General features: G+C 42.7%; 1 protein-coding gene across 5 annotated transcripts in view; it reads left to right on the top strand.

Annotated features, from left to right (window-relative positions):
* The window catches only part of GOLM1 (golgi membrane protein 1), a 175,835-nt gene that overhangs the window by 29,824 nt on the left and 122,091 nt on the right, over window positions 1–23,920 (top strand). For 3 of the 5 annotated variants that reach the window (XM_030193680.1, XM_030193681.1, XM_030193677.1), the window contains exons 2-3: window positions 1,656–1,812; window positions 8,575–8,742. In XM_030193680.1, coding sequence (XP_030049540.1) covers window positions 1,684–1,812; window positions 8,575–8,742 — 297 coding nt within the window. In that variant the 5' untranslated portion in view covers window positions 1,656–1,683. Of the gene's footprint in view, window positions 1–1,296; window positions 1,318–1,505; window positions 1,536–1,655; window positions 1,813–8,574; window positions 8,743–23,920 lie in introns of those variants that run through there. The other 2 variants (XM_030193679.1, XM_030193678.1) reach the window with 2 other exon arrangements.

Genomic DNA, 23,920 nt, shown 5'->3' with positions numbered 1-23,920 from the left:
TTTTGATACTACATTCAGGGCTTCAGGAGAAGGAGGAGGAGAAGCATTCGTAACCCAATATGCAGTGGTCACTGAATATCTATGGGCCAGTTAAAAATAACCCACTCTAGGTGGCCTTCACCAGTAACGGCTTCTTGTTTTTCCTTTGGGTTGAGTCCTCTGGTACTCAGAAGCTGCCAGGGCTTGAAGCACAGGTGTTCAGCAGAAAGGAATGGACACTGGATTGGGCAGAGGAGGAGGCAGGGTAAGAACTGGGTGTAGAATCAAATCCAAACAACTGTCAAAGACTGCATCCACGAACAAGGAGAAGTCAGGGCGGGCAGAGCAGATTCATAGGGAAACGAGCAAAAGTTGGACCTCAAGAAGTCAGAATAGGGCACCCATGATAGACCTATCTGAGGACAGAGGGTTGAGAGTTTGGATTATATAGGTACAGGGAGCCAGTCAGCCAGTGCCACATTCCGAAGGACAAATCGGGTAGTGCGGCGTCATTTCTTTGCAAACAGGCTTCTATCTTCTCACAAGTGGGTGATGCCAGTCCACGTCGCCCGGTCTGGCACTTTGCCAAAGCTAAAAATAGAGCTTTGTGGAGCACGAGCCGTGTCCACTGCGCATGCGGTGAGTACCTTCCTGCCCGTTGTGCAAACGTGGTCTCGTTTTTTTTTTTCCATGTGAGAAGGTGCGCTTTCTTGGTTATTTTTACTTTATTTTTTGCTTTAGTATTAAACTCAGGAGACCGCGTTTGCATGACGGGTGGGAAGGCACTTGCGCATGCACAGTGGAAAGCTGCTCTCGCTCCACAAAGCTCTGTTTTTAGCTTTGGCTAAATGCCGGACCAGGCAACGTGGATCGGTGTCACCCACTTGTGAGACTATGAAGTCTGCTGTCCTCGGGGAATACCTGTTACAGGTAAATATCTTCGCTAAAGCTGATGTCATTAGCAGCATATAAGGTGGGTAGAGGCCCAAGCTCACTTTCTATGAAGGGCTTTCCTGGCGGTAGATGTGTAACACTAAAAGCTCTAGGACTAGCTGTGGGCTTTCTGTGTATCATCTATGCCAAAATGTGTGGTGGTTTTATTTCTGCTTTTATGCTTTAGGAGTTTTTATTTCTAAAATCTGGTGTTTTCACTTACAGGTGAATAATCCCAAAGTGTACCCATTCTTTTCTATGTGTGTTTACTTTGTAATAAGACATTCTTATGACCACTCCCTTTGTTTTTATATTTTTAAACTCTTCACCTGCTAAACCTGTGGTTAACTTACTGTCCTTCCCTTGTTTCACAATGGCTGCTATTTTGCCACCTTTCCAGCTGAGGTACTTCCCTGCCCTTCAGTGAAGGGGGTGGGTGGTGGAGGAAGGAGACTTTTGCTCCACTTTTTTCAGCTGATTCACCTTGCAGTACAAATATTACTTTTCTTAAGCTGGTCTCAAAACGAGAAATGCTGGTTGCCTTGTTTCACACGTTTCAGGATGTTTGAATTTTGCCTTTCAAAAGAGAGAACTACTTTTTCATCCTGACTTTGAACTGGCCTGTGGGTGTTTTGCTCTGAGAATGTTCTATTTTCCTTTTTCCTGAATTAATCTGTAGATACGTTGGGGGGGGGGGGGGGGGGGGGGGGAATAAGCAAATGTTCATCTTTATCCTTCTTTAGTTTACAGATTTGAAACGCATTGACTGACATGTTGGGACTTGGAAACGGCCGCAGAGGAATGAAGTCACCACCTCTCCTGGTTGCTGGGCTCCTTGCTTGTGTGTTTGTTTTGGGGATTAATTACTGGATTACCAGCTCACGCTGTGCTGATCTCCAGGTAAGGGCATCTACATGCATTTTAAACATGGTCATAGTCTATTATCCATGTAGGTTTTAAGATGAGCCAGGAGCTCATGAGCCAATCCCAAGAACTTGTCACCAGCTTTAGGTTAATGTTGGGTGAGGTTTAGTGGCTCTCATGATTTAAGGTGGAATATAAATTCCTCAGATTGATAGATTTAAGCAGTGAGTGCAAAGACTGGGGGTTATAGTGATTTTAATATCACATTATACATTTAAACCCTGTCTGGTCAGAGATGCCCAGATTGTGGGTGGAGTCTAATCTTGCAATTATGGATGTCCCATTTTATACATCTGTAACGATTTCTGTGGAATGGGCATGCTTCTTCACATGTGTTGTGATGAATGCCTCTAATCTGCTTTTATGAAATGACTGTTGTAAATCTGTGGTGGTGCATCAGTTCTGTATTTGAATTTAGTTATGTTGTAGTGTCCTGATTCTTTTTTTCAAGGCTTCATTGCAGCCTATGGAAACGCATGTTTTGATTGACATGTCTGTCTCTTCTCCCCTCCCCCCCTTCCTTCCATATTGGGTCACCCTGCAGTTGGCACTGCTCATCCAACATACTGGCAGTCCAGTAATTCCTGTTGTGTGGTTTGAATTAGTATATCAGAGCTGCCCAGCTCCAATGTTTTTGACTCCAGGGAAGATGGTGGCTGTGGGGTAGGGTTTGGAAAGGGAATGGTCTTATGTTTGAAAATAATGAGAACCAAAGCATCTACATGTGGGGTGGGGGGGGGGGCTGGAAGAAATTGGTGGGCTGGGGCAGACTCTGGGTAGGAAGAGAACAGTGACTGCAGTGGTGTTTTCAGGGTATAGGGGGACCAGGAGAGAAACTACCTAAGAGAATGCCATGTATAGGGTTGCTGGGAGAAAACGGCTGTGGCTGTTGGAGGGCATTTGATAGAGCCATGGTGGTGTAGTGACGCATCCAAAAAAGAAAACAAAAGTCCCATAAACACAGGAAACTAAACAAATGTTTGTCTTATATACCCCCCTACCACTCTGCAGATTTCTGGGACAGCATATTTTCAAAGCACTTAGCCTTCCAAAGTTCCATAGGTTTCTATGGAACTTTGGAAGGCTAAGTGCTTTGAAAATATGAGACCACTAAACCTGAGGCTTAAGAATTTACAGAAAACAATTATTCTGATAATTTTTTTCAAAATTATTGACACCTTATAGTATAGCTGGGTCACTAATCAGCCTCATGAGGTAATGGGCTACAGTTATGTTTTAGTCTTTATGTTCATTGTTTTTATTTTGCTTGCCTGTTGGTGTTTAAACATGTATCTTGTCTTCCCACCCAAACCCACTTCTCCTCTACCTCCACTCTCTATCTCAGTTGATAACACCCTCCTCATCCCCGTCTCATCTGCCCGCAACCTCGGTGTCATCTTCGACTCCTCCCTCTCCTTCTCTGCACACATCTAGCAGATAACCAAGACCTGTCGCTTCTTCCTCTATAACATTAGCAAAATCCGCCCTTTCCTCTCTGAGCACACCACCCGAACTCTTATCCACTCTCTCGTTACCTCTCGCCTTGACTACTGCAACCTACTCCTCACTGGTCCCACTTAGCCACCTATCCCCCCTTCAGTCCGTTCAGAACTCTGCTGCACGTCCTATCTTCCACCTGAACCGATGCACTCATATCACCCCTCTCCTCAAGTCACTTCACTGGCTTCCGATCAGGTACCGCATTCAATTCAAGCTTCTGCTACTAACCTACAAATGTACTCGATCTGCAGCCCCTCCTTACCTCTCAACCCTCATCTCCCCTTACGTTCCTACCCGTAACCTCCGCTCTCAAGACAAATCCCTCCTTTCAGTACCCTTCTCCACCACCGCCAACTCCAGGCTCCGCCCTTTCTGCCTAGCCTTACCCCACGCGTGGAACAAACTCCCTGAGCCCATACGTCAGGCCCCCTCCCTGCCCATCTTCAAATCTCTGCATAAAGCCCACCTCTTCAATGTCGCCTTCGGCACCTAACCTCTACGCAGGAAATCTAGACTGCCCAACTTGACATTTCGTTCTTTAGATTGTAAGCTCATTTGAGCAGGGACCGTCCTTCTTTGTTTATTGTGTACAGCGCTGCGTAACCCTAGTAGCACTCTCGAAATGTTTAGTAGTAGTAGAATTTCACACTAAACCTAACTAGCTGTTCTTGTCCTTGATAAGTTCAGGGATATTGATAATGTGCAGTCAATTTTGTATGCTCTCTTTATAGAGCTAAACTGTGAGACTCTAGTATCCCATCAGTTTTATTTCTATCGGTTCTGAGCTTGAATTCCCAGTCTGCTCCATGTCTGTCAGACTCTTGGCAGTAAACTAATCCAGCAGCTCTTTCTCCCCCAGTCACCTAATATGGTCTTCTGTAACATCAGGTGTTTAGTCCTTTGGTTTTGATGGAAATTGTTTGACTGCAGTATGCTGTCACGACCTATAGCCAGATGCACTAACTCCATGGAAAGAGCCCTTCCCTTAGCGAATCGGTAAAAAACGGGCATGCATGAAGGAAATTGCATGCAAATGAGCTGCTCGCTGTTAGCTCATTTGCACGCGATTTCCTTCCTAAGGAGGGGAAGCCAGTCGGCCAGCCAAGCATGCGAAAAGGAGCGAATCATTATGCTGGCTGCTCTGCACATGCCAAAGATGGCTTCATACACGTCACTTTCAAGAAAAAAAAAAAGGACATCCCTGACGAACTCTTGGACATTTTTTTTCTTCAGATTTTGTGATGGGCGTCCTTTTTGGACGTGTTTTTCTTATGTGCCCGAAATGACCACCACTGGAGAGAAGGGGATCGGGATGTGTGAGGACGTCCAAACCAAAACTATTTGGACGTCCCTTTCGATTATGCCCCTCCAGGTCTCTCTCAGCCAATCACAGCGCGTTTAGCTGACACCGGTGACAGCTAATCGCGCTGTGATTGGCTGAGAGAGACCTGGAGGGGCATAATCGAAAGGGACGTCCAAATAGTTTTGATTTGGACGTCCTCGCACGTCCCGATCCCCGATTCTCTCCGGCGGTGGTCATTTCGGGCACGTAAGGAAAACACGTCCAAAAAGGACACCCATCACAAAAATCTGAAGAAAAAAAAATGTACAAGTGTTTGTCAGGGATGTCCTTTTTTTTTTTTTTTTTTTGAGTGAAGGATGTCCAAGTGTTAGCACTTGGAAGGACGTCCCTGACGAGCACTTGGACGTTTTTTGTTTTTTGTTTCCAATTTTTGTGATTGGGCGTCCTCCTCTGCATGGGTCCCGCTCGCAGCAGCCCCAATGAGAGGTGCAGACCAACCGTTAGGTTTTCCAGGGTGCATGGGGTCGGAAACGATAGTGCATCGCATTCACATTATAATAGTAATTAGCTCATTTGCATTCGGTTTTCGTTAGCTGCTACCGTGACAGGAAAATGAATCGGAGAACCCTTTTGTGCATGTCCTGGTTTACTAGCGCGCTAAACTGGCTAGAACCAGTTTAAAAACCACATTGCTGGCTAGTTAGCTTAGCATTTACAAGGAACAAGGGTTTTGCCGGAAGAAATAATAGGACAATTCTGTAATTGTGTGCATTGGCATTCATAATTGAACTACGCTCTTATTCTAGGAGTCCTCAAATCCAGTCCTTGAGGTCCACAGCCCAGCCTGGTTTTCAGGATTTACACACTGAATATGTATGAGATCTATTTGCATTCACCGCTTTCATTGCATGGAAATAGATCTCGTACATATTCAGTGTGGAATTCCTGAAAACCAGACTGGGTTGTAGACCTCTGATTTGAGGACCCCTTGTGTGTATTTGCCAGGGGCCAGAGCATGCATGCCTTCTACTTACACGTGTAACTTAGGAGTACCATAAGTAACGCGTGTAGCTTGCCTCATTAATGTATGCTTATTCACACCTGCCATTGACATAGCGTCAGTTTGAGTGCTGATGCTGACTTGCACTAGTATTCAACAATGATATCTTGGTGCCCAGATAAATTATACGAGTGCTCAGCGCACATCATTGACGTACTTACATTCTTATGCCCAGTTACAGAATTGCCCCCTAAATAACCTCAGCCCAACAACTAAGTGGAAACAGCACGGAAAAACCTGGCCGGCAAAAACATTAGGAAAAAAGCTTATTAGCAGTTAGGTGGAAATTTAAAACGACATTCATGTGGAAAAATCAAGAGAGTTGAAAGTTTAAATACCTTTTATCATGAGAGAGGGTTAAAGCAAACAGATTACTGGCACTGAAACTTGAGACAAATACGGAAGAACAGTTTCATCCATAAAGAATGAGATGGGCACGTAGATCTCAGGGAGGCAATTGCTAGTCGATCCGGCTGAGTTCATAAGAACTTTGTACCTCATAAAAGGCAGTATGGAAGTAATACATGTTTATCTGAGACAAACTGTATTGCTACACTGGTGAGGGAAACATACCCATTCTGGATTTTCAGAAGGCATTTGACAAAGTACCTCATGAAAGACTCTAGAGGAAATTGGAGAGTCATGGGATAGGAGGTAGTGTTCTATTGTGGATTAAAAACTGGTTAAAAGATAGAAAACAGAGAGTAGGTTAAATGGTCAGTATTCTCAATGGAGAAGGGTAGTTAGTGGGGTTCCCCAGGGCTCTGTGCTGGGACCGCTGCTTTTTAACATATTTATAAATGACCTAGAGATGGGAGTAACTAATGAGGTTATTAAATTTGCTGATGTCACAAAGTTATTCAAAGTCCGTTAAATCCCGGGAGGATCTTGCCGGGTATTTGTGACCTAGATTGGCCACTGTTGGAAACAGAATGCTGGGCTTGATGGACCTTTGGTCTTTCCCAGTATGGCAATACTTATGTACTTATCACTAATCAAGAAGCAATTGGTAGGGATGTTCACAGGCAAAACATTATTTTCCAAAAACTTCCCTTTGATTTTTATTTTAGGTGCTCACATTCATTGTAGTGGCACATTTTTAAATGCATCTGGATTAGCTTGTTGAGCCAATTAAGTTACGTGCACTGGTATAGAATACATCTGGATTTCTGCGTAGAAATCTAGTTTCTCTATATAGAATCCAGGGGTAAGTGACTTGCTCAGGTTAACAAGGAGCTGCAGTGGGAATTTAACATAAGTACATAAGTATTGCCATACTGGGAAAGACCAAAGGTCCATCAAGCCCAGCATCCTGTTTCCAACAGTGGCTAATCCAGATCACAAATACCTGGCAAGATCCCAAAAAAGTACAAAACATTTTATACTGCTTATCCCAGAAATAATGGATTTTCCCCAAGTCCATTTAATAACGGTCTATGGACTTCTCCTTTAGGAAACCAGCCAAACCTTTTTTTAAACTCCGCTAAGCTAACTGCCTTTACCACATTCTCTGGCAACGAATTCCAGAGTTTAATTACACGTTGAGTGAAGAAACATTTTCTCTGATTAGTTTTAAATTTACCTCATTGTAGCTTCATCGCATGCCCCCTAGTCCTAGTATATTTGGAAAGTGTGAACAGACGCTTCACATCTACCTGTTCAATTCCACTCATTATTTTATAGACCTCTATCATATCTCCCCTCAGCCGCCTTTTCTCCAAGCTGAAGAGCCCTAGCCGCTTTAGCCTTTCCTCATAGGGAAGTCGTCCCATCCCCTTTATCATTTTCGTCGCGCTTCTCTGCACCTTTTCTAATTCCACTATATCTTTTTTTGAGATGCGGTGACCAGAATTGAACACAATATTCGAGGTACGGTCGCACCATGGAGTGATACAAAGGCATTATAATATCCTCATTTTTGTTTTCCATTCCTTTCCTAATAATACCTAGCACTCTATTTGCTTTCTTAGCCGCAGCAGCGTACTGAGCAGAAGGTTTAAACGTATCATCAACAACAACACCTAGCCCTGGTTCTCGTTAGGCTACTCCTCCGTGTATAGAATGGCTTCCAGTGGTGGTGGTGGTGTAAATATGAGGGCTGCTATCTATTTGAATTCAGTATGGGATGAGCACAAAGTATTTATAAGGGAAAGGCAGGGATAGTAGTAGACTAGTAGTTGGACTGGATGGGCAGGCTGTATAGCCATATGGTCTTTATCTGCTGTCATTTTCTGTGTTAACCAAAGGACAGTAAAATGGCAATCACTCAACCAGGTGCCCGGTGAAGGACGTTTTGAAAAAAAAAAAAGGGGGGGGGGAAGGAGGAGAAATCCTCAGGTAGTTGCAGATAGTCTCATGGTGCCAGAATACTATCCTTGGTTCTGACTGAATGATAGGAAATTACTAGGTCAAAAATTAGGCCTCTACATATAATTACCACATACTTTCAAAATACCACATGGCACACAGAGGAATTGAGGTTTTGCAAAATAGGCAGGTGTTCCAGTGAATTAATATGTTTCTTAAAGGAGGCCAATTTGTCTTTAAGAGGAGTGGTTTTTTTTCTCATCTTTGATTACATGCCAAGAAAATTAAGTATTATGTAAGAAATTATTGAACATAACTATTAACCAATAACGATTGTGTCTGTTTTGGAGAACTCCATTTCTGGAATGGCATGCACATATTTTAATTTGCCAGTCCTGTTTTGCTAGTACTGTTCTGTGGTAGCAAATTTTGTTGCCTTCCTGTCTGACTTGTTCAGCAGCAACTCTATGCCGCTATTGTGACTACCTGCTGCAGTTCACCAATTTGCACTGAGGCTGCCCTGTGGGTTTTTTTTATATCTGAACATGTTTTATTAATCTTTTCCCAGCACCATTTTACAGAGCTGGAAGGGCGAATGCGCCGAGCAGCTGCAGAAAGAGGCGCTGTTGAAATTAAGAAGAATGAATTTGAGGAAAAACTGGAAAAACAGATGGAGCAGATAGATGTAATCAAGTCTTTGCATGAATCCCAAATAAAGACCATCGTGAACGAAAAGGTGAGTTTGCCGTCCATTCAAGAACACTACTTCCTTTGCTAGGCTAGGTATGCTGGGGCTTGGGGTAGAAATTTGGGAGGGTGTCCCAAAGCCCATCTAGGAAGCTTCAAGCAAGTTTGGGTCTCCTATGGCATAGGGACCCATGGCAATTGCTGTGTTTAAACCTCCCCTCCCAAATGCCAGCCCTGCTAAAAGTAATCAGAATGCAACAGAGTAAAGCAGGGGTGGGCAACCACGCTCCTCAAAGATCACAACTCAGGCTTTCAAGATTTTTAGAATGAATATGCATAAGGTTGAATTGCATGTACTGCTTCCATTGTATGGAAAAATATCTCCTGCGTATTCACTGGAAATCTTGAAAGGCCGATTGGAGTTGTGGCTTTCATTGTCCGTGGTTGCTCACCCCTGGAATAGTTTTTCGTTGATCTGTACAACATATGCTACACTTTCAATGCATCAGAAAAATCGTAACTATTTTCAGAAAGCAATTAAGAATAAGAAATCAAAATATTGTTGCATAAGTCTTCATAGCAAACCTAACTGACTCCATTTCCAAAATTGCATTAAGACCCTTATTTTTAAATATAGCTCATCAGTGTCCAATTACTGTAGTAGCTTGATTTTAAACACAGGAGTATTGGAATCAGCTCAGTTTCTGCTGTATAAAATCAGTTTAAAGCAAAGGTCTGAACATGCCATACACAGAGCTGCTGAAAGAAATCTCTGGATAAAAGTTGATTCAGGGCTCTAAGGATTTTTCATTGAATTATAAAGCAGACATGTTCTGGCACTGCCTCAGTCAGACCATCCCTCCAGCATCAGTAACTGTGGGTTAAGGGCACCGCTGAAATACCAGGGTTAAGGTTCTACTGAAGAACTAGAGGTCTCTGGCTGAGATTTATTACATTATTTACTACCTCACACAATCTAGAAAGTTCTTGGCTTCTTACAATAGTAACATACATAGTTTAAAACATAATATAATAAAACATATACTTCTGACATAAAAGTAAACAAAATCAACCTTGGTTAAAAATCGAGCAATAACCCTCCAAAATAAAGTTAGGTGTTACTAAACATTTCTGATTATAAGAAGCTTGTCAAAATAAGTTTTAAATCCATTCTTAAAAAGGGCAAAGCCCTGAACTGATCTTATTACAGTCAAGCAGTCCCACCAAGTTGGACCCATAACTCTAGATTGGGGAAAATGTTGACTGTTTAACAATGCCCTCTGCTGTGGTGGTAAGTAATCTGCTTTATTAGCTACAGCAACAGTTAACTCATGCTAACAGCACTAAGTGTCAACCCAGCATAGTAATCGTTAGTGCAGCCTTGCGCCACCAGCATGTTTTGAGTGCTTAGTTCTTTAGTAACAGGCTTTGTAAAAGTGAGTCAGGGGGAATAAGGTAAAGCTGAAGTTTAGTGTTAAAGCGACAAGAAGTACAGTTATTTCTGGTAGTAAATTAAACCCCCTCCTCCTCCCCCTCCCCCAAAGTCTCAAGTCTTTTGTGTGAATTCCAGAGTGTATGTGTGTTTAACTTCAGATATATTAATTAATGGATTGCTCTGAATTTGCCTGTTTATGTTCTGATCATAAGGTCATCAGTGTTATAATCTGGTATAAAAAGTGTAGTTTTGCTTGTTTTGTACCCCCCACCCCTCCCGTATAACTTCCAACAGCATACAATCATTCAAAAATAGACTCTTAATTATTGCTGGCAGGAGTTTGTTTAGTTATTGTGCTTTATTAATCGCCTTTTATGAAGAGATTCACCCAAGGCAGTGTATAGCAGGTACAGTGTAACATAAAACTTACAAGTTTGTTTTCCTATCCATCACAAAAATTAAAAACACATAACAAAGCGAGAACAAATGCAGTACAGATAATATGCATATTCCACCGACCAGATTACTTAGGTCTCATGCCTGGTAAATGGTAAAATGTGCATAAGATCATAAGAATAACCACACTGGGTGAGACCAATGTTCCATCTAATCCAGTATCCTATTTCCAACAGTGGCCAATTCAGGTCACAAATATCTGGCTGAAACCCAAATAGTAGCAACATTCCATGCTATCGATTCCAGGGCAAGCAGTGGCATCCCCCATATCTATCATAACACTGGACTTTTCCTGCAAGAATTTGTCCAAACTTTTTTTTTTTTTTTAAACCCAGAAATGCTAACTGCTGTTACCACATCCTCTGGCAAGAAGTTCCAGAGCTTAAGCATTCTTTGAGTGAAAAAATATTTCCTCCTATTTGTGTCAAAAGTATTTCAATGTAATTTCATCGAGTGTCCCTTGGTCTTTGTACTTTTTGAAAGAGTGAAACATCGATTCACTTTTACCTATTCTACACCATTTTGGATTTTGTAAACCTCAATCATATCTCCCTTCAGTCATTTCTTTTCCATGCTTAAGGCTTGGTAGGTGGAGTCATGCTTCCATGTAAGGTACCATGAGAGGATGGCGATGGAAATTAAAACAGGTACAGAGAGAGGTAGGGAGGAATGGCTGTTCTGGGAGGGAAGGGTAAGGTGGGAACTTACTGGTATCTCACTGGAAAGTGTGTGTAGAAGACATAGGATGATTAACAGCAAACAGGGAGTGTATGACAGTGACAAACTGAGCCAAAAGTTATTCCCATACACATCCATACTGAATAAATGGCTAACCCCTAGGATGAATGATTGGGCTATTTTGGGCATTAAGGATAGTAAAGCTGTGGGCCCTGATGCCTTGCTGGCCAAATTATATGAACACATAAAAGTACAAATGGGCCTGCTGTTGGTAGAGGTGTTGAGTAAGGTAATAGTATTCGTCGACTTTTCCTGATGCTGTAATATTAGTCATTCCAAAAGAAGGAAATGATATAAGTATATAATAATTATAGGCCTTTTTCAATGTTAAACATGGACGTATAAGATGTTTGTGAAGATAATTTTCCATCAGCTTGAAAATTTATAGCACTGGCTTAATTCACCCTGACAAGATTGGTTTTATTAAAGACTGCTTTGGCTCAGACAGTATTTGGCACTTACATTCTGTATGTGCTTAAGAATGCTAAGTGCTTATGCAGATTTTGCTTTGGATTTTTAAAAGGCCTTTATAAAATAGGAATAGTCTTTCTTTGTTCCAGAGGTTGACAGATTTTGTCTTGGGGGGGGGGGGATAATTTTCTTATATGGATCAGAACTTTATATTGATCACCCAGTGTTTTGGTTAACATGAGTAGTATTAAGTCTTTGGCCTTCCCTTTGTTTAGTGGGTACTCATCAAAGTTGTTCCCTTACCGCCACTGTTGCTCCTGGCAATGGAGTCCTTGGGTATCAATATTTAGGTAACAGGAGCTACATGCACCATTATGGATTTCCGTGCACTGGATGTTCAAGTAGCTTAAATCCTTGGGACTTTGCTCATTTTTAAAAAAAATGTATTGCTTGCTTGATTGCTTAGATCAGGGCTTGACAACCCCAGGCACCAGTTCACCATGGCGACTAAAAAAAAGTTGACCTGGCACCTAGGTTTTGTCCCTGCTGACAGTTTTCTCACCTGCTGGATCTAGTTGGCGTCTCTCTCTTCCCACCACTCCCAAATTCAGCATATCTACCACCCTTCCCCTCCCCTTTCTGGGAAACTTGCCTCTGATCCTCACTAGCAGAGGCAGTCTTTCAAGGTATGCTGCTTTTGCTGATGTCAGGGTTTTCCATCTGCCGATCCCGCCTTCTGAGTTAACTTCCTGTTTCTACCAAGGTGGAAGCCAATAGAGGGAAGGCACTGACGTCTGTGGGAGCAGCATGTCTTGAAAGGCTACTGCTGCAGATAGGATCGGAGGCAAGTTTTCTATGGGGGGGGGGGGAGAGGGTGACAGACGCAGAACTCAAGGAGGGGATAAGAGAGAAAGATGTGTTGGAGAAGATGTGGGGAAAAGAGTGAGATGTGCTTGACCCTGGGGTGGGAGGGGGGCTGGAGAGAGATGGAGCTGTGCTGGACCTGCCAGGAAGGGGAACACAAGGAGGGGTAAGAAGAGACAGATACTGGATTGAGGTTTGAAACAGAGGAGAGATGCTGGACCCACGGACTGAGAGAGGGAGTTATGCCAGACCACGAAGGTGGTCAGGGGGGAGAGAGGGAGAGATGCTGGACCTGGGGAGTGGGAGGAAAGGAAGTGGGTGAGGGACAGGTACATACAAGAGATATTGGGTATGGATTAAGAATAGACACAGGGACATGGCAGTGGTGGAAAAGGGGTGGGATAGGATCACTGAGGGGCATTGTTGATCATGGGGAAGGATAGGGACATAGAGGGGCAATGTTGAATATAAGGGGAGGATAAGGACATTAAAGGAGATGCTGAACATGGGTGGGGGAGAAATTGGAACAGGAACAACAAGGAGAGATGCTGAAGAGGACAGATAGAGACATGAAGAGAAGATGTACATAAGTAATGCCACACTGGGAAAAGACCAAGGGTCCATCGAGCCCAGCATCCTGTCCACGACAGTGGCCAGTCCAGGCCAGGGGCACCTGGCAAGCTTCCCAAACGTACAAACATTATGTACATGTTATTCCTGGAATTGTGGATTTTTCCCAAGTCCATTTAGTAGTGGTTTATGGACTTGTCCTTAAGGAAACTATCTAACCCCTTTTTAAACTCTGCCAAACTAACCACCTTCACCATGTTCTCCGGCAATTCCAGAGTTTAATTATGCGTTGGGTGAAGAAAAATGTTCTCCGATTTGTTTTAAATTTACTACACTGTGGTTTCATCACATGCCCCCTAGTCCTAGTATTTTTGGAAAGCGTTTACAGACGCTTCACATCCACCTGTTCCACTCCACTCATTATTTTATATACCTCTACCATGTCTCCCCTCAGCCATCTCTTCTCCAAGCTGAAAAGCCCTAGCCTCCTTAGCTTTCTTCATAGGGAAGTTGTCCCATCCCCGCTATCATTTTAGTTGCCCTTCGCTGCACCTTTTCCAATTCTACTATATCTTTCTTGAGATGCGGCGACCAGAATTGAACACAATACTCAAGGTGCGGTCGCACCGTGGAGCGATACAGCGGCATTATAACATCCTCACACCTGTTCTCCATACCTTTCCTAATAATACCCAACATTCTATTCGCTTTCCTAGCTGCAGTCATGGAGAGAAAAGAAATGTTGAATAGACAGGAGATCCTGGAAAGGCAGGAAAAGCAGAAGAGACATGGACCAAATCAAATGGAAAAATACAATGCTCAGACCACACGGGTAGAAAAAAATATTTTATTTTATCAGTTCGACCATGCCAGCTTTGGGAAATGTGCATCTCTATCTTCCATTTCTGTCTGTTTCTCTAGTATAGCTGGAAGTGGGGGAGCGTGAACTGAGTGTGCTATTGAAGGGGAGGGGTCGCGAAAACTGGAGTCAGTGTGCTGGGATGCAGGAGCTGGGGGAGGTATGTGCAGGTGGAGAAGATAAAAAGCTGGAGAGCAGTATTGAGAATTTTGTTGGTGGGGGGGGGGGAATTCATTGGGAGACAGCTACTGGCAGGTGGGAGTGTATGCTGCAGGAGAGTATATGGGGTGGTGATATCTATGAGTGTGTGCGTGCTGGGAAGGCAGAGATAGTTATGGGTGTATATGTGTCTGTGTGCGCACGTGTGTGCTGGTGTGTTACAAGCCTGGCTCCTAGATTTTTGAGCAACATTGTTGCGCTCTGGCTTAGACAAATAAGCAGTTCTTTGGAAAGAAATTTCAGGCTGGATCATATATTTATGCAACTTTCCATTAACTTATTGAGATCTTTCTTTTGAATATGCAGAAGCTTTATTAATTGTACATCTGGAAAGAGTCTGAAAGTGTTACTCCTGATGGAATTCTATGCAAAAAATTCTGCAAGTTTGTCATAGTTTAAACAGTATTTTTGCTAATTAACCAGAATTTCTGTACAGTCCAGTATTTTCATTAAATTAGTTGAGAGAACAAAGAGCCTTTGTTTTTTTGTTTTTTTTTTAATTTTTTTTTATTTAGTGGTTTCCTTGTAGCACACTTGTCTACCTTTTTCTTTACAGCCCCCTCCCTACGATACTGTCTATATTTTTCCAGCTCCCCTTCCTGCATCCACACTTCATCCACTATTTTTACAGCCTCCCCCCCCCCACCACCCTCACTAGTCCAGCATGGTAGGAGGAGCTTCAGAGGCACCCATCAGGAGTACCTCTTTGGGGAGTACCTCTTTCTTGTCTGCTGCCGCTGCTCTTTCTAGTGCCCCCCATTTCTCCAGAATGGCTGCTGAGATGTCCTGCAGCAGCCTCATGGGCATAGGCGTAGTTTGACTGTTTCATTTTGGGGGGGGGGGGCAAAGAATGGGCGGAGCATATTAGCATATCATTTGCATATATACATATGCAAATGAATATGCTAATATGGAGGAAGGAAATTAAATTTACAGGCAAAATATCACAGATGCACATTTCAAAAAGCTGACACATTTCAATTAATAAATTATGAATAAAATACTTTTATTTACCTTTGTTGTCTGATCATTTAGTTTTTCTATTCGCTTTGATCCCAGTGTCTTCTGTTTTATGCAGTGTCTTCTTTCCAGTAGGCATCCCTCTGCTCCCCACCCTCCCAGTCCCATCCATCTCTTGCTCCCCACCCCTCGCAGTCCCATCCATCTCTTGCTCCTTCCCTCTGCTCCCCACCCCTCCCAGTCCCATCCATCTCTTGCTCCTTCCCTCTGCTCCCCATCCCTCCGTCCCATCCATCTTCTGCTCCTTCCCTCTGCTGTGCCTGACCTCTCCCAATCCCATCCGTCTCCTGGTCCATCCCTCTGCTCCCCACCCCTCGCAGTCCCATCCATCTCTTGCTCCTTCCCTCTGCTCCCCACTCCTCCGTCCCATCCATCTTCTGTTCCTTCCCTCTGCTCACCATCCCTCTGTCCCATCCATCTTCCCTCTGCTCCCCCCCCCCCCCCCGCGAGGTCCAAGATGGTGACTCCGTTTACCCCCTCTCTTCCTCCCTCTCTCCGGCGCAGGCAGCAGTCTTTTCCAGCATTCCTGGCAGCGGTAGCGATGTACACGCTGCCTTCGGTCTGCCCCGGAAGCCTTCTCTTCAAGTTCCTGTTCCCACCTATGTGGGAACAGGAACTTGAAGAGAAGGCTTTGGGGCAGAGCCAAAGGCAGCGTGTACAACGCTACCGCTGCCAGGAACGCTGGAAAAGACTGCTGCCTGCGCCGGAGGGAGGGAGGAAGAGAGAGAGAGAGGGGTAGACGGACACGCTCCTCTCCGTCCGCTTGGCTTCCCTGCCCTCTCTGTCTGCGTCCCGCCTGAAAGGAAATGACGTCAGAGGAAGGCGGGACGCAGATAGAGAGGGCAGGGAAGCCAAGCGGATGGAGAGGAGCGCGTGCCTGCATGTGGTTTTTTTTTTGTTTTTTTTTAAACTAATGGCGCGGCGGCATTGCCCCCCCTCGCTCCCCCCAGTCTACGCCTATGCTTATGGGATTTCTGCTTGAAGTCTCGGTGGCCATTTTGAAGAAGCGATGGGACCAGCCAGAGCAGCGGTTAGGAAAGAGTTGGGTTCTTTCTTGCCCCCAGTGAGCACTACCGCAGGATAAAACTAATTGTGGTCCTTGTTCCGTGGTACTACTGCGGTAGTACCATGTGTGTTTGTTTGTTTTTTTTCCCGGAGCACTGCAGACTCTGCATGAAAAAGGTAAATTCTGTGCGGTGCAGAAGTCCACCAGGAGTAAAGTGTGATGTAAAGTTATGGTCACACCTGTGCTTAAGGGTGATGTCTGTTTTCCAAACCTCCAGTGGTACTACTGGAGCATTTGCTTAAAATCAGTTTTTTAGTTTGGACTTTACCAATGAGGATTAATAATGCTTTAGTCTGAAGAGGAAATAATTAGGTATTAAATGTATTGTCCATTATGATTGAGGCAGAGATTAATGAAATATTCCAGTTAAAAACTCAGATTGTAAACCCTCCTGAGATGGGGAAATGCCTTGAGCTACTACTGAAAAGGTGTGACCTAAATCCTAATACAATAATTCTGATCACTCTTTTATTAGTGCAGTATGCAAATATCTTTATTTTATTTTGTTAAAGATGTCTTTAGGGCTAGGGAGAATTTGAATGCTGATCTAGGTTTCTTTGCCTGTTTATCAATACTTTCTACTTAGACTGCCTTTTTTTTAGTTTCAAGAGGCACTTTCTGGGCACACCTTTGCCTTTTGAAACACTTTTATTGCATAAGTCTGTATAAGAAAGACAATATGAATACATTACAAATCGTAGACCTTGTTTTATCTATCTACCTTACTGTGTAGTGAAATGGTTTAATGTGAAAATGACATGCAGAATCCCAAAGCTTTTGGGGAGAGTATTTGGGGTTATACTTTGGTGTGCTTCCTATTCTTAGCTCTAGTTAATATGTGGGTAAAGGTAATGAGAGCAAATGTTATGCCAACCCTTCTTCATAGACCATTTAGGGCCATTTTAGACCAGTACTGGTGTGGGTATGAGCATACAGGCAGCTTTTTATATCGGTGGTGGAACCACACCTTGATTCAACCTTTAAGGGGAGAAATTAAGAAATAAGCGTTCCAAATAATTGTTTTAGACCTAGTGTTTAAATTGACAGTTTTCCAACAAGGCATGACAAATGATATGCTCTTTCTAAAAACTGGAAGAGATTACCATGTATAGAATTGTCTTATCCTCCCTCTTGTATTTTCCATCATCTTATTCTCCTTGACATACTCTGTAGTTTTTCTCTCCTATTTTTCTTATTTCCTTGTCTTGTCTATGTTATGTACTGCTCTTTCTCCTTTTACTATTATGATTTTGTCCTTGTAAACCACTTAGACTATACTATCCTTGTGACTCTGGGCAAGTCACTTAACCCTCCATTGCCCCTGGTACAAAATAAGTACCTGAATATATGTAAACCGCTTTGAATGTAGTTGCAAAAACCTCAGAAAGGCAGTATATCAAGTCCCATTTCCCTTTCCCTTATAAGTGGTATATCAAATAAATTGAACCTTCAACCCTGTATTTTTAGTAGCCAGATCTGTTAGAGACCAACCCCATCTACTAGAGCAGGCTTGTCTAACCATTTGCTGTCGGGAGCCACATTTTATATTTTGTAACATTCGGAGGGCCAAAACACGCACTGTTGTATTTTGCTGCATGTTTCATCAAATAGTGGTAAAATGACAGTGCATCATCTCCCCCCCCCCCCCCCCCCCCACCTTCACCCAATTTCTTTTCCATTACCTGACCTCGGCTACACAAGGAAATGGTGGGATTCCTGCTTCCCCACCACGACTTGGCTCTCCATAAGTTTGAGCCATAGAGAGCTGAGTTGAGGTGAGGAAGAAAGAAATGTGCTGTAAGCACCACATGAATTACCAAATTTCCGAGGCCAGAAAAAAAGCACTCGGTGGACTGGGTTGTAGGTTGGACAAGCCTGTACTAGAGTTATTGCTAGCTTTACTAACAATTGAGCTTGTCTGTTTTTTTTCTCCTTTGCCTCTTTTGGGCATTGTTTTGGGCTGCAGAAATGTAGGGCTTCCCCCCTCCCCTCCCCCCCGGCAGGGATGGAGAAATAGAAGTTGTATAGGAAGGAGAATTGGGGCCATCTCTGGTTAACTTGGAGAGTCAGTGAAACAAAGCAGTTAAAGTCAACAGTATACTTAAGTGCATAGAAGAAGGTATTACTAGTAGAAAGAGGGAAGTATCAACAGAGACCTAAGACCCACTTATAAACCATTTAGTTCTGAATGCTACATATACAAAACAATGACAAGGTAGAGGTACCTCTACGTCTCAATCTGCACTGGCTCCCAGTTAGAGAGTGAGTCGCTTTCAAGCTCTGCACCTTAACGCATAAAATTATCTACAGTCTAGCTCCGGAATACATGATTCCTCTAATTGACCTCCCACCTAGAAATGCCATCAACACAGCTCGCACCTATCTCCAACTTCATTATCTGTCTTGCCAGGGTGTCAAATACAAGCTTCTTTTTGCCTCTACTTTTCACTACTCCAGCCTGAAGACTTGGAATGCTTTACCTCTGAACCTAAAATCTCAATCTGATCATCACCTTTTCAAGAAGATGTTGAAAACGTTCCTTTTTGAAAAAACTTACTCCATTAGTAATTCTGCTTATTAGTCACCCTAATTGTTGTTAGTGTTCTCTCCTTATTCTGCTGTAAAATTCATGTGTTGTACTTCTCTACTTTTGTAATTCATGTAAGCCACATTGTGCCTGCAATTGTGGGAAGCTGTGGGGTATAAATGAACCATAAATAAATAATTGAGAATTCAAATGAGTCACCAAAATGGTGTATAGACTACACTGAGCAATGTTGACCAAGGTACCTTACAAGGTACTTATTTGGAAAAGGAAGATATACACAGGCATTCAAATGTCTAGCTGTTTCCATAGAATAAGTGAACTAAGTGTTCTCCCTAAAATGAAAATTTTGAAAAAGGTACTGTCATGAAGTTGAAGGAAGAGGAGGTATGTGCACGTTTTTCTTCCGCTAAGAGTGGTACACCTGCATCAGTCTTCAGAGGATTTTGAATTCATCTATTTTGGTTCTTACAAACATAGGCACAAAGGGAGTTGAAACGGACAAGACCATCGATTAGGTAAAACATTGACTAAACTGGCAGGTTACAGGTCTTTGTAGAACCTAAGAGAATAAGAATAACTATACTGGGTCAAACAGATGGCCCATCTTGCCAGTATCCTGCTTCCAATAGTGGCCAATCCAGGTCACAAGTACCTTACAGAATCCCAAAGAGTGCAAAACATACAGGAGTTCTGTCCTTTTGTAGAAGTCTGTCTTGTCAGCATAGTTGACAATTTTAGCATCTGGTTTGTATTACCCTGGATGGAGGTCCTACTGACCAAAACACCTTGGTTTGATGTTGGCGTCGGGTGCTTCTTTGTCAGTTGGCCAGCACTGTAAGTATTCATTATTTTATTTGATTCTTTTGAATTTATGCTACTGTTAGAATGACAATATGGATTAAAATATTTTTTATATTATATAAATGTAGACATTGGAGGCACATGATTGATTGAAGTTGCAGAGCTTGGCTCTGGAATAGCCGTGTGCTATTAGAGAAGAATATCGGATGCCCCCTTGTCTTATAATAAGATGAAGCAAAATAAAATAAGATTAAATGAAATAAAGTTGTGTAGTAGGAATTTTAAGGACACTAAGGTCCTCCCAAGGACTTTCACTAACCACACCCTCTCCAAAAGACATTACACAATGTAATACCTGCAAGCGAGCCTTCTCCAGAGTAGCCTCCACACTCTGGAATGCACCTAACACAAGACTATCTCTACTTCAGGAAGCAGGTGAAAGCTTGGCTGTTCAACCAGGCCTTTAATGGAAGAAGTAACTAACTTGTTAGTCTCACTCGCAGACACAAGGAGTGACTCAGGCTGCATATACTGCAGCAGAACATGTTTATCTGCGCCTACCCTACCCTAGCTGAGAGTATTTAACCATCTCTCTGACCTCATGTGCAACTTTCTTTAAATCAAACACCTTACTTTCTAACTCTTCCTACTTTCTTACCTATCTATATGTTACATCTTTGCTTTACCCTTCACTATCAATTATAATCTATTACGTATTGTGTTGACATGTTAAGTAGTATACCATGCCATACTTTGTATTGTTTTTAAATATTTTTACTGCTGTAATTGCCTGTTGCTCATGTTTGATCTATTCTTACTGTACACCGCCTTGAGTGAATTCCTTCAAAAAGGCAGTAAATCCTAATAAATAAGAGACATGTAGTATTTCGTATAGCCTAATCCCTGTTGCCATGTTCACTACTCCTGTTCCTTTTTGTCAGAATACCAAAGAGTAGCAAGATTCTATGCTACTGATTAGAGAACGACACGGGGACAAAGTTTGTCCCTGCCCTGTCCCTGTGGGTTCTGTCTCCATCCCCACCCCATCACTGCAGGTTCTGTCTCTGTCCCTGTCCCGTCCCCACAGGCTCTGTCCCCGTCCCGTCCCCATGGGCTCTGTCCTCATCTGCAGAAGCCTTGAACAATTATGATTTTATATTTAAATCTTTTTATTAAAGTATAAAAAGGAACAATATGCTGTGCAACTGTTGTGTATAAATTACAAATACAAAACATACACAATAATAACGAGCATCCATAATAAACCTCTTCATCACCACTCTCTACCCTTCCAACCCCAACAATAGCTGATTTCTACTACCCCAAGGAATCCTAATCCACTCTGTTAAAATGCCCAGGGGTACAAAATACAACCTGTTCTGTATGCCCTAGAGGGGAGAAATATGCCCTATGAAGCACTGTTATGTTTTTTTAATGTGTGGATGAATAAGAAGTCATCAACAATCTCAGGATTCAGTCTAGCTCTCTTGTCGTCCACAGTCCTTCCTGCAATAGGAAATGTCTTCTTAGCATCCCCTATGCAAATGTTGCTAGTTGCTAGTTGCTAGTTTTTCCAAAAAAATCTAAATATCGTTGTCTTCATCACTTAAACATAAATAACAGTCAAGTTCATTAACAGGCTTCAAAGTAGAAAATGACAGAGGGGCAAAGTTTGTCCCCGTCCCCATTTTCGTGGTTACTGTGGGTCCCCATATCATTCTCTACTACTGATTCAATAGATAAGTAGTGGCTTCCCCATGTCTATCTTAATAGCAGATTATGGGCTTTTCATCCAGAAAAATCCAGATATGCTAACTGCCGTTACCATCACCTCCAGCAATGAAGTATTACCATGTAACATCATGGAGTGTCCCATAGTCTTTATACCTTTTGAAACGATTGATTCATGTTTACCCCTTTAACTCCTCAGGATTTTGTAAACCTCTAACCATATTTCCCTTCAACAGTCTCTTTTCCAAGCTGAAGAGCCCTCACCTCTTAAGCTTTTCCTCATATGAGAAGAGTTCACCCCTGTAATCATTTTTGTTGCCCTTCTTTTTCTGATTCCGTTGTATCTTGATACAGCAACCAGAATTATACAGAGGTATTATAATATTCTTTGTCTTATTTTCTGTCCCTTAACTAATGCCGAGCATTCTGGGATGTTTTTGGCTGCTGCCACATGCTAACCAGTTATCATATTGTCCAAGATGACATCTAGATCTTCTCCTTTTTTTTTTTTTAGGATGTTGACTCCTCCTAAAGTGGAGCCTAGCCTCAAGTGACTGATTTGGATTATTCTTCCCAATGTACACCAGTTTGCATTTATCCACATTAAATTTCAGCTGCCATTTGGATGCCCAGTCTTCCAATTTCCTAAAGTCATTTTGCAATTTCTCAGTCTGAATGTGATTTAGCAGCTTTGAATAGTTTTGTGTCATCTGCAGATATAATTTTTTTTTGTTTTGTTACATTTGTACCCTGCGCTTTTCCGCTCAATGCAGCTTACATATTGTATACAGGTACTTATTTGTATTTGGGGCAATGGAGGGTTAAGTGACTTGCCCAGAGTCACAAGGAGCTGCCTGTGCCTGAAGTGAGAATTGAACTCAGTTCCTCAGTTCCCCAGGACCAAAGTCTACCACCCTAACCACTAGGCCACTCCTCCACTCTATAATCACCTCACTCATCATTCCCATCTCCAGATCATTTGTAAATGTTAAATACCACCTCCTTAATCGATAGAGATGTCCATTTAACCCTATCGTCTGTTTTCTATCTATTAACCAGGTTCCAATCCACAACAGAACATTTCCTCCTATCCCACGACTTTTTAATTTTCTTAGGAGTTTCTCATGAGGACTTTGTCAATAGCTTTTTGAAAATCTAGATACACATCAACTGGCTTGTTCAAAAGAAGCAAATTGGTGAGGCAAAGATTTCCCTTAGCTGAATCCATTTTGATTGTCTCATTAAACCATGTTTCTGTGTTCGGTAATTTTATTTATTTATTTATTTACTTGCTATACTTATATCCCGTCTTTTCCAAGACTGGTAACAATCATCACATAAGTAGACTTAGATAGATAGCAGTTGCAGTAATATGAAGATGATACATGGTCATTCAACTGGATGCAACTGAAACGAAGGGAAGAAAAGACGAAAAAAGAGAGAAAAAAATGTAAAAGTTTATTTTTTTTAAATTAAGTTAAAGGATTATACATTTTATTCTTTATAATAGTTGCTATGATTTTGCCTGGCGCTAAGGTCAGGTTTACTGGACTGTAATTTTGACCTGTTCCCTCCCCCTTCCCCCCCCCAAAGATATCTTTGTGTGTGTTGTGTGGGTTTTTTCTTCATTTTTTTCAACTGCTGTGCATTTTCCTAATGTCTCCTTTCTCTTGCTTAAGAGGTAGTATTTAAGATGGCACTATTGAACGTAAATAAAGCTATGGAATCTGATGGGAGTACATTCCGTACTACTGAAGGAGCTAAAGGGGTATTGACTGTACTGTTCAGTATATCGCTTGAAACAGGTCACAAGAGACCAGAGCAGAACAGATGTGGTAAACAGGGAGAACTACCAACCTGTGAGTTCAACATTAGTTGGAACTCACAAGATGGTAGAAGCACTACCATGGGGTAGAACAGTTACTTCTGAGGGAATTCTGCGCACAGTATTTGAAAATTCTGCACTGTTTGTTTTTGTACAGAATTTCCCCATCCTAAGGTCTGAAATTCTCTCTCATTTCTCTTCTCAAGCTCCAGCCTCTCTAGTTCCTCTCACACTCCAACTGCAGTTCTCTGTCCCTCTAAGCAAGGCCCCTAATTCAGCCCCAAGCATTCTCCCGCATGTAGTGTCCAAACAGTCATTCTTCCTCCCAGGCACACACCCCTACCTCTTGTTCCTCCTTCCACCAGACATACACCCCTACCTCTCATTTTTCCTGCTTTTTCTGTCCCTCCCCCAAATCCCAATGGCGCATTCTCGGCTCTGCCCCCCCCCCCCCCAGCAGTTTGCTTAAACAGTCTGGTCTAAGTCGGCAGAGGAGGAGAAATTGACCCAATGTGCAGCGGTTTACCTCCTCCTCCTCCCTCCTGTGTGATCTCTGCAGTTGTGCAGAATTCCCCCAGGAGTAAATAGTGCAGTACCTCGATTCCAGTGAGCTACAGGATCATAAGCTGATTTCACAAGTGGGAAATTTGGACTAACCCTGCACAGCCTAGTACTTAACTCTTG

The sequence above is a fragment of the Microcaecilia unicolor genome, chromosome 2 (genome assembly GCF_901765095.1).
Source record: "Microcaecilia unicolor chromosome 2, aMicUni1.1, whole genome shotgun sequence".
NCBI lineage: Eukaryota > Metazoa > Chordata > Amphibia > Gymnophiona > Siphonopidae > Microcaecilia > Microcaecilia unicolor.
The sequence above is the reverse complement of the archived record's forward strand: the minus strand, read 5'-3'. Positions and strand labels throughout refer to the sequence as shown.